The 15,886-nt window shown below is 38.4% G+C and overlaps 1 protein-coding gene across 5 annotated transcripts in view; it reads left to right on the top strand.

Annotated features, from left to right (window-relative positions):
• The first annotated feature begins 560 nt into the window (after positions 1 to 560).
• The window catches only part of GUCY1B1 (guanylate cyclase 1 soluble subunit beta 1), a 45,880-nt gene continuing 30,554 nt past the window's right edge, over positions 561 to 15,886 (top strand). The window contains exons 1-3 of one of the 5 annotated variants that reach the window (XM_017526036.2): positions 561 to 730; positions 1,376 to 1,449; positions 15,545 to 15,645. In XM_017526036.2, the coding sequence (XP_017381525.1) occupies positions 728 to 730; positions 1,376 to 1,449; positions 15,545 to 15,645 (178 nt within the window). In that variant the 5' untranslated portion in view covers positions 561 to 727. Of the gene's footprint in view, positions 731 to 771; positions 1,129 to 1,375; positions 1,454 to 15,544; positions 15,646 to 15,886 lie in introns of those variants that run through there. The other 4 variants (XM_017526038.2, XM_017526037.2, XM_037737611.1 and 1 more) reach the window with 4 other exon arrangements.

Here is a 15,886-nt window from a genome sequence, read left to right as displayed (position 1 = left end):
GACTGGATTTAACATGATGCCCACCAAACTACGTTACTGAAAATTTTTGGTGGTTCATTCAACTAGTCTCATTGACTAGAAGTAAAAATGTGTTTCTCCCAATATTACTAGCTTTAAATTTGCCGTAAAACTGTCGTGGGACCAAGCCACAGAAGAAATGTTTATCCGCAAAACAAAGAAAAGCATCAGGATTCCAATAACGGAGGACATTCCTTTTAAGGCTTGTCCACTGCAAAGTACACACAGACACACTCACACAAACACACCCTGCCCCCTTTTGCTTGTGTTACCACTGAGGGCAGATCTCTGAATAAATAATACATTTAGTGGGTCCACAAGAGCTGGATTTCCTCTGCTCCAGAATTCATGCAAGGAGCACGGCTGCGGATTCTCCACTGTCATTGTTACGGCCTCAAATGAAGGCCTTGTCACTGGGCGGGGGCGGGAAGGCACTGGAGCGCAGCAGCATTGAGAGCATCCGAATTCCCTCCTCTGCCCCTGATTGGTTGAAGATCTGGAGGGGCACCGACCAGCCCCCTGCGGCTCGACTCGCCATTGGCTGGGAAGAGGTGGCAATCAGGGCGGGACGAGGCGGCTGCGCTGCCTCCAGCTCTCTGCTGCCTCCCCTGCCCGGTTGCGCTGTCGCCGCCGCCGCCGCTGCCTGGGTCCCTTTGGCCGGCCCTGCCTCTGCGTGCGGGCTGCCTCCCCGGCTCCCGGTGCAGACACCATGGTAAGTGCTCTCAGTCGGGTGCGGCCGGAACCTCACCCTTCCACTGCGGGCCTGGCAGCAAGGGAAGTGGCCGCGCAGCCCGAGCTTGGCTCAGGGGCCCTGGGAGCGCACCGCCACCCACGGGAGCAGCCTCACTCCTCGCCCGCGCCCAGGCAGGGGAGGTGGGAACGCCGGGAGTCGTGGCGGGGGCGATCGGTGCCTTTGCTTCCCAAGCGGGTTCGCCGCGCCACACCGCAGCTTTCTGAGCTCGGGAAGGGGAGGTGCGGCCGAGGCGTGGGGTCTTCCCGGCTCCGGCGGGCGCAGCCAATGTAGGAGGCTGAGCGCCGGCGGCAGGGAGAGCTCCGGGTTCGCATCCCAGCGCTGCCCCCGATGCCCAGCCTCTCCCGGAGCGGCGACAGGTGAGGGTGGGTAAGAAGATAGCGTGGGGGTGGGGCAGATGGTGACGGGGAGAATCCACCAGGGATTGGGGGTGCTGCTCCCCCACGATACACTCCCTTTGGTGCACAGTACCCCTAAGGGAGAGGAGCCATGGGCGGGGTGAAAGGTTAAGCCAGCGCCTTTGGAGCAGAGGCAGTAGCCTCGCCCCTAAGCCGCTTCCCAGCTACAGCGGGTCCCTGAAGCTCAAGTCTCTCCCTGTCTCCGCAGTACGGATTTGTGAATCACGCCCTGGAGCTGCTGGTGATCCGCAATTACGGCCCCGAGGTGTGGGAAGACATCAAGTAAGTGGCCGGCTCCCCTGGCTGTGGCCCCGGTCGGCGCCCTGCGTGGGAGGCCCCCCGCGCCTCGCCTGGTCCTCAGCCTGCTCTCCCGGTTGCGGGCGCGCATTCTCCGAGGTGCCTCCGCGCGCAGCTCCCGGCTGCAGCTGCGCTCCCACGCTCCGGGACTGGAACCAGGAGGGGAGGGGCGACTGGGGCCTGGCTGCGAGGGCGAGAACCGCCGAAAGGAGCCCCTAGGGGTCACCACGGCTTCCCGACCCCGCCTGAGCGTGGGAAAGCGTTGCTGGCGCTCTCAGGCTCTGCGGGCCGGGCAGCTCCCACGCGGACAGGGCCCCGAGGGACCACACTGCCTCCGCGAGGTTCCTGCGCCCGGAGGCCTTAGAAACAAACGGAAGACCTTGGCTTCTTTATGATTTACACACCCGGCATGTTAGGCCTTTTGGTGTGCTAAAACAGGAGATTATTTCTTGAGGAACAATGAATTAAGCGCATTTATCCATTCTGAAATAAAGTGAAAATTGGAAGTTTTTCATTCTCCCCAAATCCCACTGATCCCCCTTCCCTCCCGCTTTTTTTTTTTTTTTTTTTTTTTTTTTTTTTTTTTTTTTCTACTGTTGCGAAGACTTATATTTTTATGATGCATTCAAATTTCAGTCCTAGAGCTTTGAGCCCAGTACTGGGGATGTGAACGGAAATGCCACACCCACCTGAGAGTTTAAACCTGTTGGAATGACTGATGGGTCAGCATGTCTGCAGGCAGGTTGATATTTCACTCTAATAAAGTTCTTTCTCCTTTTCCCTCCCTCACTCTCATACAATTTGCATTTAAATTATTTTATAGCTAACCACTACCAACAAACTACACCAAAACCGTATTTATGCACTTTCATATTAGAGCAACAGTCAGACTATCACATTGTAACAAAGGTGGAAGTAAGGGTTACCTGGGTAGGCAAATGGGAATACACTGTTATTATTGACTCTGATTTCCTGTATTTACTGATTTTATTTTGTTGTCTTAGGTAGGTGAGGCTTCCATGCTGTTTTTCCCTAAGCACATTACGATTATTAGCAATCAATTCTAATAGGCCTTATTATGCAGTAACAGGATGGTAATTTCTTATAACTACCTGTTTCCATAGAAATGACCAGGATTATATATTAAGCACTAAATGCAACTTTTCTTTCCCCTAGATTTGTATCACTGAGCATTTCTTTCATGTTTCAGAAACAATTTATGTTATCCACAGGGCATATCTACATATTATAACCGGAAACCACGATTTGGCAATTATGTGGTCGAATTCCATGAGAACATAGACACCAAAAGTTACTTGGGATTTGAATTTTGCTTAGCAGACAGATATCAGGAAAGCAGACATCAAAAAAAAAAGACTGTTAACAGTATGACTTAACTACAGAACTATTTTTAAGCCATTTCCTTTGTAAATTTATAAATGCAATATATATATATATATATATATATATATATATCTCCTCAGCATGATGCTTTTGCATCTGTAAGATAGAAATTCCCAAATTTGCTGTTGGATATGCTATGACAATGAATATGCTTAGAATTTTGAGAGCACAGTAAAAGATGGCCATTATTATTAAACAGTCATTATGTAATTTAACCAGATTTAGATTGTATATCCTAACCATTATCAGTTTAGATCACTGTTAAATACAGAGATGAAAAATAATACTTTATAGAGAAATGTATCATTTAAAAAAGTTAAATTATCAAGAGATTTGTTTATATTGGTCATATTTTCCCAGAGACAGTCCAAATATGCAAAGATTCAATTGATGAGAATTTAACTCTGCAAAATCAAAACTGAGAATATTGTTCCATTTTACTTTAAAAAATTATTTAACTTACTAATGTATCTTTAAGTAGCTTCCAACAGTATTCATAATTTGTCTAAATAATAAAAATTCCAATCATCCACAACATAATTTTTCTGGTAAAAATGAAACAAGTTATATTGGTCTTTCCTTAAATAAAATTACCTCAAGGCTACGCCCCTGCAAAGGAAAAACTGTGTCACACTAGCGATGGTAATCCAGGTGTTGGTGTTGATTGTATGTCTAAGCATCCTTTGGTAGATCCCAGCTGGTCCTGAGTGTGGTTTAGAGTCTGGGCTAGAAAACATGGTTGAACTCTCTGCACTGAGGGGATTAAAGCTGCTCCTTGGTTTCCAACCCAGTACCCTTGAGTAATTACTAAATTCTCCCTGGAAGAGCATTTGCTTTCCACAGAAAAGAATCTTGCTGCCTGGGGAAAGGAGAGGAGAAGCTGGAGGAGTGTAATTGAAAAATGCTCCTTGGGTGATTCTGGTTCCTCCTCCCCTCCCCACACTCTGCTTCAGGGAATATTAAGGCAGTCATTATTCCAAGCTGCTTTCTTGAAAAGAAAGCATCTTTTTATGAGAAATTGAATATAGGAGGAAAAAAAAAAATTTGTCTCAGTAAGTACCAAACCCTTTTATTTTTTTCTTTTGGTCTTTGAGAAACTATCTAAATTGATGTTTATGCAAATTTACGTGATTCTTTTTTGGTTCACTAGGAAATGGCCATCCATCCGTCATGCGAAAGGATGGGAAAAGATGCCAAACATTTAATGACAAATAAAACCCTAGGTAACAGATTCCAGACAGCAGACAGAAAAATTCTAAGTGGGTAAGGGCCAAAAATGCTTCATTGTAAACTCAGTATCCACTTACACTCTTACCAACAATATAACCATTTCACAAAAGCTTTAAATTCCTCTTAAGAAGAAGAAAAATTGTCTAGACCAAGAGCCAGCAAACTTTCTCTTAAAGGGCCAATAGCAGATGTTTTAGGTGTTGCAGGCCAATGCAAAATTGAGGATATTATGTAGGTAACAATATAACTGTTAAAATATAACCACTTAAAAATATTAAAACCATTGTTAGCTCCTGGACCAGGAAAAAGTGGCCTACACGTGGGCTATAGGCTATAGTTTGCTGACCTCTGATTTAGACCATAACAAATGTAAAAAAGCAAAAGAGACCTCTGAATCTATTTCAAAGCCTGTTTTGTTGATTTACTTTCAATATTCAGGTAGCGCTTTTAAGAAGCTATGGTTCCTAAGTAATGACAAAAATAAATTATCAGGGTAGAAAATAAAGTTAGGAGTGATGCACCTTAGAAAAGCACCTAAATACTTGATTTCCCATCTCTGTTAGCCTTCCATTAGCCTTGACTAAACTCATCATTGCATCAAATTACTGGGTTTACTTTTAGATTAAAAATTTTTTTTCTTCTTTCTTTCTTTTATCTTGGTGGTAGGGCAGGGTACAGTTAGAGACAGGGTCTTGCTGTGTGCCCAGCTAGACTCAAACTCCTGTTGTCAAATGATCCTCTTGACTCAGCCTCCCAAAGTACTAAGACTATATGCATGAGCTACCACGCCCAGTCCAGTTTTAGATTTTCTAACCTCACCGAAACATACAAATTATGAAGATAGATCCAAAACACTGAAAAATCCAAAGTGATTAAAAGTCTATAAAAGTATGCTGTACTGATTATAAATCAGACAAAATGTTTATCTTTAATGAGCGTAGTCAGTGTTTTAGGCACGGAAGATAGAAAAGCAATGATGTAATCCTTGCCTTCAAAAAAAAAAATTCTGGAGATTTCAGGATATTTTAGTCTTTTTTTTTAAAATTTTCCTGCCTATAACTCAAATATGGAAATGTTTTGTCTGTTAGATAGCATATACTTCCAGTTTTGAAATTAATGTGTCTTGTTAAATTTGCTAATCACAAATTAATCACTATGGTTCAAATAAGGAAACACTTTGCTATAAACTAGTTATGGGGCTTTCCACGTTGCCTAAACTTTCCAAGCCTCCATTGCATAAAGGAAAAAATAATACTTTATAGTGTTGATGTAATGCATTGAATAATGTCTACAACATGCTTCACACAGTTCTTGACAATAGCTGAATAAATGATTATTATTTTTTATTTTACTTTAGAATCAGAGTTTTTAAACTTTCCACTTCCTCAGTTTACTTGAAAGATACGAAAACTCCCCTTTAAAAAATATTATTGCAGTCTATATTCTATCAGTCTAAATTTTTTTTTTTTTGCATTCTAGGATAAGTAATCATCATCATTATTTTTCATTATTTTGTTTCGAAATGCAACATATGCTCTTAATATCCATTGTATCAAAGCCAATTAAAAGAAACAAAAGAGCACCTCACCATGTAATGCCTTGTTCTAATCAGATTTTCATATTTATGAAGGTGTGATTTAAACTTCTATACCTTTCTGTAGACCTGTGTAGGTAGAAATAAGCCAATGTATATTTTAAAGTAATATGGGTACTTTATATTATAAAGCACTTTCAAATTTCCAAAGTTTTATTCTCTTTATAATTTTGGATGACTGCTACAACATCCATTTGAAATAGGAAAAGACTGTCCAGCTCAATTTTTTAAATAAGAAAGCTGAGTTTTCAAGAGGTTATTTCCCATATGTAATTACCTACTGTCCAAGAGAATTTTATGTAGGAAGCTGAAAAGTGAGAACTTCAGCCCTTGTTCTTCTAGTGTCAGGTTTAATGCTTCTTTTAAGATATAATTGTGAAATAGGAATTAATGTAGTATAAAATGAAACCACATTTATTTTCTTACCCAGAAACTTCCTTAGTACAAATAAATACATTAATATACAGACTAAAGAAATAAGTAAACCAGATCGTTGTTAGGATCAGGATCCTTTTCTGTAGAAAGATCTGCCAGTTAGCCTGAAAGACAGGGGAAGGCATTGCATTGTATTGTATGTTGGTTGATAAGCTCACTAATGTTTGTAGTTATTTTTTGCAGCTGGAACTGGATGCCCAAGAGTATACTCCATCACCTACTTGCTGCTGAGCTCTTTGCACAGGACTCTTCCAGAATCTGGATTATGTCTGTGAGCAGCATGGCAGGCACCTAAGTGATAAAGCGGATCATCACATGATCTCAGTGGTTTTGTGGGTGTTTCTTTTGCGTTCTATTTTGTTGGCTTTATTTTGGTTCTGATGACCTGAGATATCTCCCAGAAGTCAAGCTGGGTCTTGGAGTCTTTCTTTTCCTTGCATTCTGCAATTTGTTAGAATTAACAAAAAATCGGAGGAGCACATCATTTCATTTGGTGTGTCAGAAGGATCTTGGCACATTACAATGAGCATCAGAAATCAGAAAATCTGTATTCTCATTCTTAATATACCCAGATCTAGTTTTGGCGAACATTTACTAAGCAATTTTACTATTTGCAAGAACAATGTCCTTTCTACTTTCTCCAGCATAAGGGACTCTAGCAAATGTTTCGCTTTAATGTGTTCGAAAGCTATAGTTAAGAGTTGATGCTGTGCAGACATCAACAGGAAAACACACTTAAGGAAATGAACGCCATAAAGAAATCTAACTGGCTAGATCCGAGGGTGACAGCTCAGCAGACGTGAGTACCTGCAGCTTTTCCGTTCTCTCCTTTGCCTCCTCGTTCATTAAAGAGGAAATGGTGGGAGAAAAAATGTCTTTATTGTTTGTGTCTAGCAAAATGGAGCATCTTTTTCTGTATCAAACTATATCAAAAGATAGTGAAGTTAAAGTGGTTTTTAGTTCAGGTGAAAGTAGACATTCTGAAATATTTATTGGACCTCCTTGTTACTGTGGCTTTGGTTCTGTTACATATTCTGATCTACTTGCCCTTCACTGTCATATCATGAAATATGAAATTGTTAACTTTATTGAAATTCTTTGTGGTCAATCTTCAGTAACCCATACATGGAAACCTTTCATTCACTTGTCCTACATACCCTTAGTACTCCAACTCCATGGGCTGGGGTTATTTTCAGCCGTACTGAGCCTTACATGTGTCAGTTTAACACCTGTGCTTCTTATGGTCTCCTGCTCTGCACCTTCCCCAACCCTCTTGTAAATGTCAACACCTCTCAGCTTTGAGATGTCAAAACAAATGTTACTTCTTAAGGGAACCTTCTCTCATACCCAAACTTTTCCCTTTCCTTCACAGTACTGTAATGCAAGAGTTTGCACTTAAATATTTGTGTTATTGATTGACGTCTATCCTCCTTAACTCTAGCCTCCATTGCTCTTTCTAGAGTGCTCTCTCTCCCTCTCTATATATATTCAATACGATATCAGGCTCTCTTTCTGTAATCAAAATATCTTTCACATTTTTGATTTCCAAAGAATAGAGCACACATATATTTTTATCAAAGATTTTTTTTTTCTGCAACCAGAAAATTACGTCAGCATGGGACATCTTCAACTACCACTTAAATTTAAGCTGTTTTGAAATAGACATTTATTTTTCTCCCAGATTTATTGAGATAAAATTGACAAGCAAAATATATATATTTAAGGTGCATAACTTGATGTTTTGATGTACGTATGCATTGTGAAATAATCACCTAAATCAAAAAGATTGTCATATTTGTCACTTTACATGGGTACCCTCTTTTGTTTGTAGTGAGAACACATAAGACCTACCCTCTTAGCAAATTTCAAGTATTCATTATAGTATTGTTAACATAATAGTTCATTGTAATTGTTAGTAGTCACATTGCTGTACAAAATAAACATTTCTTATATCAGCAAAGGCAGAAGATACAGCAATATAGCAATACATAATAGCACTTCCTTTTGGAAAGTTCAGAGTTCGTTTATGTTTTCTCAGGTCATATGTGGATATATTGGAAGGACTACAAACTCTGTTGTTAGAATGACAACTTCGTATGTCAACAGACAGTTACTAGATTGAATTCAGGACATGATTGAATCCCTTAGCAAGTATCTAAAAGGCAGGGATGTGTGATGCTGTTTAAAGTCAGTGTCATAGACTGTAGGTAAATATTTAGAATACTGAAATTAAATTCGAAAACCAGATGGGCTCTCACCATGCCATGCTGTTTCGAATGTAATATGTCACGTATATTAAACACATACCGTGTGGTTCTGCAGTCACAGTCCTACATGCTTTTTGCTCATTATCTCGATTAATCCTCATTACCACCATAGAAAATCGATTCCTTCATTATCTTCATTTTGCAAATAAAAGAATGGAGACTTTAAAAAAAAAAACCTGCCTCAAACCCTCAGCTATTAATTATTAGAGCTGGGATTTGAACTCGGATAGAGTTGTAATTATCATGTTATGTGTTTTCCTCCAAAGAGAAGGAAGGACCTATAACCTTCTTCTTTCCAAAGACAGCTAATTTAGCAAGGACATGAGCAATGTTTACGTGTATTAGTACCGCCTGCTGGTTTTCTTTTCTCTTGGAATGTTCAAGCATGCCCATAGGTGATTTTTGACAGTAATATTTTTAAAGGTAAATTAACAATGAAGCATACACACAAGCGTCAAAGCAAATCCATTTGTCTGATAAAGCTGCTGACAGTAGCTCAGCAGCTCAAATGAAAATTGGTTTGTGGATATGTTTTCAAAATTGGAGAAATTACCAGTAGGAGTCTCTTGGGTCAAGCTGGTCACAGAAACAAGGGGATATCAAGAGTGTTGCTGCTTTGCCTAAAACTAAGGTATAGGTGTCGCTCATGACAGCGTTTATTGTTACTGTTTACAGTGCTTGGATGAGTGAACACGTTGACATGAAAGGACTGACATTTACCAACTAAAAAGTGGTTGAAGAACAAAGCTGTTACTGGATTTAAAGGGTCTGTCTCTCCCCTTGGCAGCTCCCTCAACTAGAGTCTCTCCTTTGGGGTTCAAGCTTACTGAGAATCATTAGATTGGACTATTGAAAATTCAGAGGCTATTCATGCTTCACAACCACTTAGGAAAAAGCAATATGAAGTTTTGCTTTTTAGATGTTATATATAGTTACCATCCACAGTTTACAGTGGGAGATTTTAGTTTTAATAATGGTTGGGCACAATGCAACATTATGGTACCATTTCAGCTCACTACAATGGACCATTCTAGGATTTATTACCAAGACGACATCTACATACTGTTTTTTAATACAGCATATGCTCTGATAATGTTGCTTATGGGATCAATAGTCTCTTGGAGCTGTCATTGGCCAGATTGATTGTTTGATCCTGATTGACCTTTTTGCCCCAAGAGCAGACCTTACATTGAGATTATGTTTTCAAGATGCCTGTATTCAGGCTCTCCCATTTCAAAATACTCCATGGGAAACTTCTTTAACTGAAATATAACAGTCTTGTCATATTCTTAACTTACTTAACATACAGAAGCAAGAGCTCAAGGTCAGAATATGAATTCAGTTCACATATTGTAGTTAAGAAATATCTCCTTGTATGTGAAGTTAGAAATGTTGCCTGGACATTTTGGACAAATTGTATACCTAGTTTTAAAAAATAAATAACAAAAAACATTCATAATTTTGAAAGCACATGATGGACTTTTGTTAGTAATGTTTGATTGCTTTGTTTGTTTGTTTGTTTGTTTTAGTTAGTTTTGTTTTTGTAGCGAGCTTGGAAACTTGGGGAAATCAATTTAATTAATTAATTCACTCATTTTTAAATATGTACACCTTTATTAAGCACATGCTCAATTCCAGGCACCTGGTTAGGCACAGGTGATTACATTTTTTTAAAAAAAATCCCAGCTTACCAAACACCACCACTATAAAAATACCAACTATCTCCTGGTGGAAAAGTAATTAGTATTAATACAGAATCTGCTTAAATTCCAACAAATAAGAGTAAGTAGGAAGTTGATTGCTATTGGGCAACTATTTCACTTATACATATTCAACTTCTAAAAAGTTATTGTGGCTACAAATACGAAGAATGTGATTATTTCTCATTTTGATCCCAGGGGAGAATTTGATCTTTATTTTTAAAGTTCTTAGGGAGACAGAGCTTGTTTGTTTTTTGGCTATTTTAGTTTTTAAGTTCTATCAGCTAATCTGCATACTACATGCACATTTAGTTTAATTATTTGATTCTGAATAAAAATTACTAAGATTTTGTTGTCATCCCTCCCTTCTCTTCTTCCACTTACAAATTCCTCTTTCCTCTTTTCACTTCTTCCTTCATCTCCAACTACTACAACCTACCAGTTAGAGGAAGTATCAGGCATTAAGTGTGTGAGAAGTACTGTTCTAAGGTTTTTGCATAGATTAATCCTACGAACCAACACAGTGACCAGAGGTAACTGCTGCTGTTCGTCTGTTTTACAGATGAGGAAGTGAAACACAAAGAGGTGAATCTGCCCAAACTACACAGGGGATTCGCTTAGTTGTTTATTTTGCATACTGTGTGAGGAGAGACTTTGACTTATGACAGAGATGAAATCAAGGGAATTTCTCTTTATCTGGGTTTACCTGTTAGCCAAAAAAGTGCTTTTGAAATTTTATACAGCCTCTCTAGATATTTACTATTGTCTACTGACCTCTTTCATTGAGTAATTCACTGAGTAGAAAAAGTTAATTAACCCAAGCAGAGACATTACGTATGTAAATATGGCAAGTCATAGTATTTGGAAATAGTGAAAGGCTATGTTCACTTGGGATTAGGTAGGGCTTTTACAATTAAAAATACTGATAGCAGCAACAGAATGTAACACAAACTAGGATACATGAGAATTTCAGTGCTGTTGCTTATTATTTGATAGATGAGCTCTTGAACACAGTTTAATACAATTTACTTACAGCTTCTTATGGTATTTTTTGTCATCTAAGAAGCATTGAAAACTCTTGAACACAGTTTAATCCAATTTATTTATAGCTTTATATGGTATTTTTTGTCATCTAAGAAGCATTGAAAAAATGACAGTATGTCCAGAATTTTCAGGAAGATTTAAAAAATGTGGTTCTCAGAGAAACCTGTGGTTTTTCTCACATGTAAAATAAGTATAATTTAAATAATAAGGAAATTGCATAATTTCTCTATTGTGTAATTATATAATTACATAATCATAATGTAATAATGTATATGTAATACAACAATTTAAACAAAATTGGAACTCAAAAAATAATTCTGAAGGAATGAATGAGTCTAGAAAATTTTATTAATGTACTTGGCTGAATTTGGATAATTTAAGCCCAAATCAATTCTACTTATCACAAAAATAAATTTTAAATGGTTAGAAATGTTATTCCTATCTTTGCTTTTGAGAAAAGAACTTAAAAGTTATGGGATAGCAAAGTGAGGGATGGAGAATTATGAGGTAATATTACTTGAATTGTATAAATTGTTTATGTAATCTAAATGCTAGCTTACTTTCTAACTTTTCTTACATATACTGGTTGCCCTCTGTGACTTCAGGTAGCAGATGAAGAAAACAGCTGTAAAATTAAGAGAAAGAAGTGTGCAATGTAGGGAAGGAAGGCATTAAAGCTTTCCTCAAAGGACAGTGGCAGCTATATTTTGCAGAGTGCTGAGAAATGGTTATTATCACATGCCTGTGCTTTCTGGAGGATAAAACATTTGACAGCGTGACATCCAATTACATATAAATGTACCTAAAAGTTAGAAGAAAAGTTGTATTGAGGACTGAGAGACAACAGAGAAGGCTTTGCTGACTCAAAATTTCTACTAGCTTCAAAGGCCATATTGTCTGAAACTATTTCTCTTAGTACTCCTTTTTCACTGTAAATTTTCCTTCTCAGTTTAGTGTTTTAAACCACTTCACACTAAAGAGTTTGTGATATCTCCAATTAGCTTTTGCAGTATTTCCAATTAACATTTCCCCTGAAAGGAAAGAAGATGAAAAATAGGCTAGAGAAGGAAAAGAAGTGGTCCCAGAAAGGTTAGGTGTAAGGTGGTAAGAACGGATGTTTCCTGCTCAAGTCCTTGCTCAGATGTCGCTGTCCCCATGAAGACTACCATGAGCACATATGTATGTTACCCTCATATGTATATGGCAACCAGCCCCTTCCTCTTGCATTTCCACTCTCATGTCTTCATCCTGAGCTGCCTCTTCCTGTCGCATCTATCACTTCATAATTTATTATATCGTTTGTTATATATCATGTTTACTACTTATTACTTGTTTCTGACAGCTAAAATATAAGCTTTATGAAGGCAGGGATCTTTATTAATATATTAAATGTGCATAGGAAATCATTGGGACATAGTAGGCATCCAAATGTTTGTGGTAAAGCTCTTCCACCAGAAAAAAGAAAAAGAGAAAGGGTATCCACACATTCCCCCAAAGATATAAATAAAGAGTCCTAAGTACTTTGAATAATTCAAAGGAATTCGGAGTGACATTTTTAAGAGAAGATTATTATTTCCTTCTATGTACTACTGTTTGATTTCTATTTCAGTCCCCACCAGGGAGCATTCACACTGGTCATTTCAGGAAGTAAAGCTTCAAAGATAAGGGGGCTTATTTTAATAAAGAGAGAGAAAGGAAAGGAGGAATGCATTGACTCACAATTAGGGGATTTCTGAGGAAAGCTATTTTATGCAGAGAGACTGTGGATTCTGCTTGTACCTCACTTATTTATGGGTTACTAGAGATTGGTGAGTGTTTCAAACAAACTGAGTTTATTACAGAAATTTATGTAATTGACTTACTCCAACTGGAAGAAATGGAATAGTGAAAACATGAATAAATTTCTGCTTTATTGTATCTGTAATTAGAATGTTCTGTCAGAGGCTCCAAAATTTTAATCTATCGATCAGTGTTGTTTCATAATAAAATGTTAACAGCAAAATGACAAAACACAGAGTATCTGTATCCTTCAAACCAGTAATCCCATTCCTAGGAATTTGTGCCATTTATATGTAGAAGTATAAGAAGCTACAAAGATACTCATCACATTTTTTATACTTGTGGAAAAAATAGTCATCTTACTACCTACCAAGACTTCAATATGTCTACAATGCAATTTTATGCAGCCATGGTATAGAAGTATAATTATTGATATGAAAAGATACCCATCAAATATTCACTCAACTGAGGAGGTTTTAAAGCAGTATGTTCTAATTATATAAGTATATTCAAGCATGAACAACTTGGAAATTATATTAGCAGTGATGGTGGATGATAATTTTTTTATTTAGCTTTTCCTTTCCTGTACTTTATATATATTTCTACAATTAGAAATTAGAATGCAGAAAATATATAGTAGCATTTATCAGAGGATAAGACGATGTTGGTATATTATATTTTTATAATTTTTAGATATCTCACTGACTTTAGATATTAAAAAGTCTTGAGGTTTTTGAAGAGTTGTGTCGCTTTTGTATAACAGCTGTTTATGTTTGGAAAAAGGAAGAATTTCCTATTTTATGCGCAGTGCTGTAATTGTTTGAGTGGATATGGGGGGGGGCAGTCTAGTCACTGGGAATATGTATAATGCTTTAACTGCTTAGAGCATACTTTTGTACACTATCTTTTTACTGTTGTGGAAGGTGAAGTATCTGTTGCTCCCACTTCAGAAAAGAGAGGTTTTGTTTGTTTGTTTGTTTCCTGAGACAGGACCTGGCTCTGCTGCCCAGGCTGAAGTGCAGGGGGAAGATCATGCCTCACTGAGGCCTCAACCTCCCAAGGCTCAAGCAAGATTCTCCCACCTCTGTCTCCCGAGTAGCTGGGACTACAGACTTGTGCGCCACCATGCCTGCCTAATTTTTTTGATTTCTAGTAGAGAAGAGGTCTGGGTATGTCACCCAGACTGGTCTCAAATTCCTGAGCTCAACGGATCCGCCCACCTGGGCTTCCCAAAGTGCTGGGATAACAAGCGTGAGCCATCATACCCAGTCAGAAAAGAGATATTTTAATGCTTATGTACTTTATGTGATTTGCACAGGTTCATTTAGCTGGTAAATCCTGCTCTCTGAAATGCAGATCTCTGTACTAACCAAAAACATGCTTAAAAAAAATAAAAGTTATGCTGAGTGCTGTGGCTCACGCCTGGAAGCCCAGGTGGGCAGATCATTTGAGGTCAGGAGTTTGAGACTAGCCTGACCAACATGGTGAAATCCTGTCTCTACTAAAAATACGAAATTAGCCGGGCATGGTGGTGCATACCTGTAATCTCAGCTACTTGGGAGGCTGAGGCAGGAGAATCTCTTGAACCCAGGAGGCCGAGGTTGTGGTGAGCCAAGATCGCGCCACTGCACTCCAGTCTGGGCAACAAGAGTGAAACTTCGTCTCAAAAAAAAAAAAAGCTATGAATAAATTCAGGAAAATAAATTATATGCTCTGAAGAGACAGAAGATGTTTTTAAGACTATCTGCATACTAAGACGTGGATATAAGACATACCACCATTTGGAATTTTTCCCTTGAGCATACACAGGTATGGGCATCAGTGGCAGCTGTGACAGCACAGCTTCTGAAGGAGAGAAAGTGACTGAGGCCTGCCTTGACAATATTTAAGGAGTTATTTGAGCCACTGTGTTGCAAGTTCACCTAATTCTAGTAGCTTGTTTCCTTTATTCTCCTGGCAACATACAGAGATTTAGATGAATTGGATTGAGTGTAAGGGTGTTAAGAGGTTGACGTCCAAGCTCCGTGTATTTTTGTGACGTTAACATTGGCAATGATATCTGGAACTTAGTTTTTTTCTACAGTTGGCTGTTGTACTTGAGCTCTCCAGTGCTCTTTTCTGCTTTATTTTTCTCCAATGTATAATACTTACCATTATATGTTATTTATTAATTTTATGTTGTGTCTGTCTTCCCAGAATATAAGTGTTGCAAGAAGTCAGGGATTTTTGTATGTTTTACTCAAGAGTGTACCCCAAGTGCCCAGAACAATGTCTGGCACATAATAGGGACTCAACAAAAACTTGCTAAACATTTATTAACCCGCAAAGTTATTTAATTGATTATATTTAATGGCAGGTATCGTATTGAGCAGCAGAGTACTATGTCCCATTAGTCTTGCTAAACTATACTTAAATATATCGTTTTAATTTAGGGAGGGGGACATGCATCATTTTTGCTTTCTCACTAGAATTTTAGGTACATGATACTTATTTAAACAGATATGCCAAGAAACAAATTCTATTTCAGAGATAAAACCATTGTTTATACTATTATTATACCTATAGTAGCTATTTTTTATAACTTCAACTTTTTTCTTCCATCTCTCTCTCCTGTTTTTGTTTTCCAGAAAAGAGGCACAGTTAGATGAAGAAGGACAGTTTCTTGTCAGAATAATATATGATGACTCCAAAACTTATGATTTGGTTGCTGCTGCAAGCAAAGTCCTCAGTAAGTGGAATGCACCTTTCCTACTTTGTCTAAGTTACACGTAGAAGCTCAAAGAATGCATGGTTCAAGATCACAACGTAGGGTTATGTAAGTTGTGCAGAGCATTTGTACAACTTACATAGTTGTGTGGCCGACATTCACATATCATGCTAGGCTCAGGCTTCGCTGAGTCTTATTTTTTTCTTTTACAGGTTCTTTAGAGAATGGAAAAGAGTAAATGTGCTCTTGTTGTTGTTATTGT

This window comes from Cebus imitator, unplaced genomic scaffold (genome assembly GCF_001604975.1).
Source record: "Cebus imitator isolate Cc_AM_T3 unplaced genomic scaffold, Cebus_imitator-1.0 Scaffold40, whole genome shotgun sequence".
NCBI classification, from domain to species: domain Eukaryota; kingdom Metazoa; phylum Chordata; class Mammalia; order Primates; family Cebidae; genus Cebus; species Cebus imitator.
This window is presented reverse-complemented; position numbering and strand designations above follow the sequence as displayed.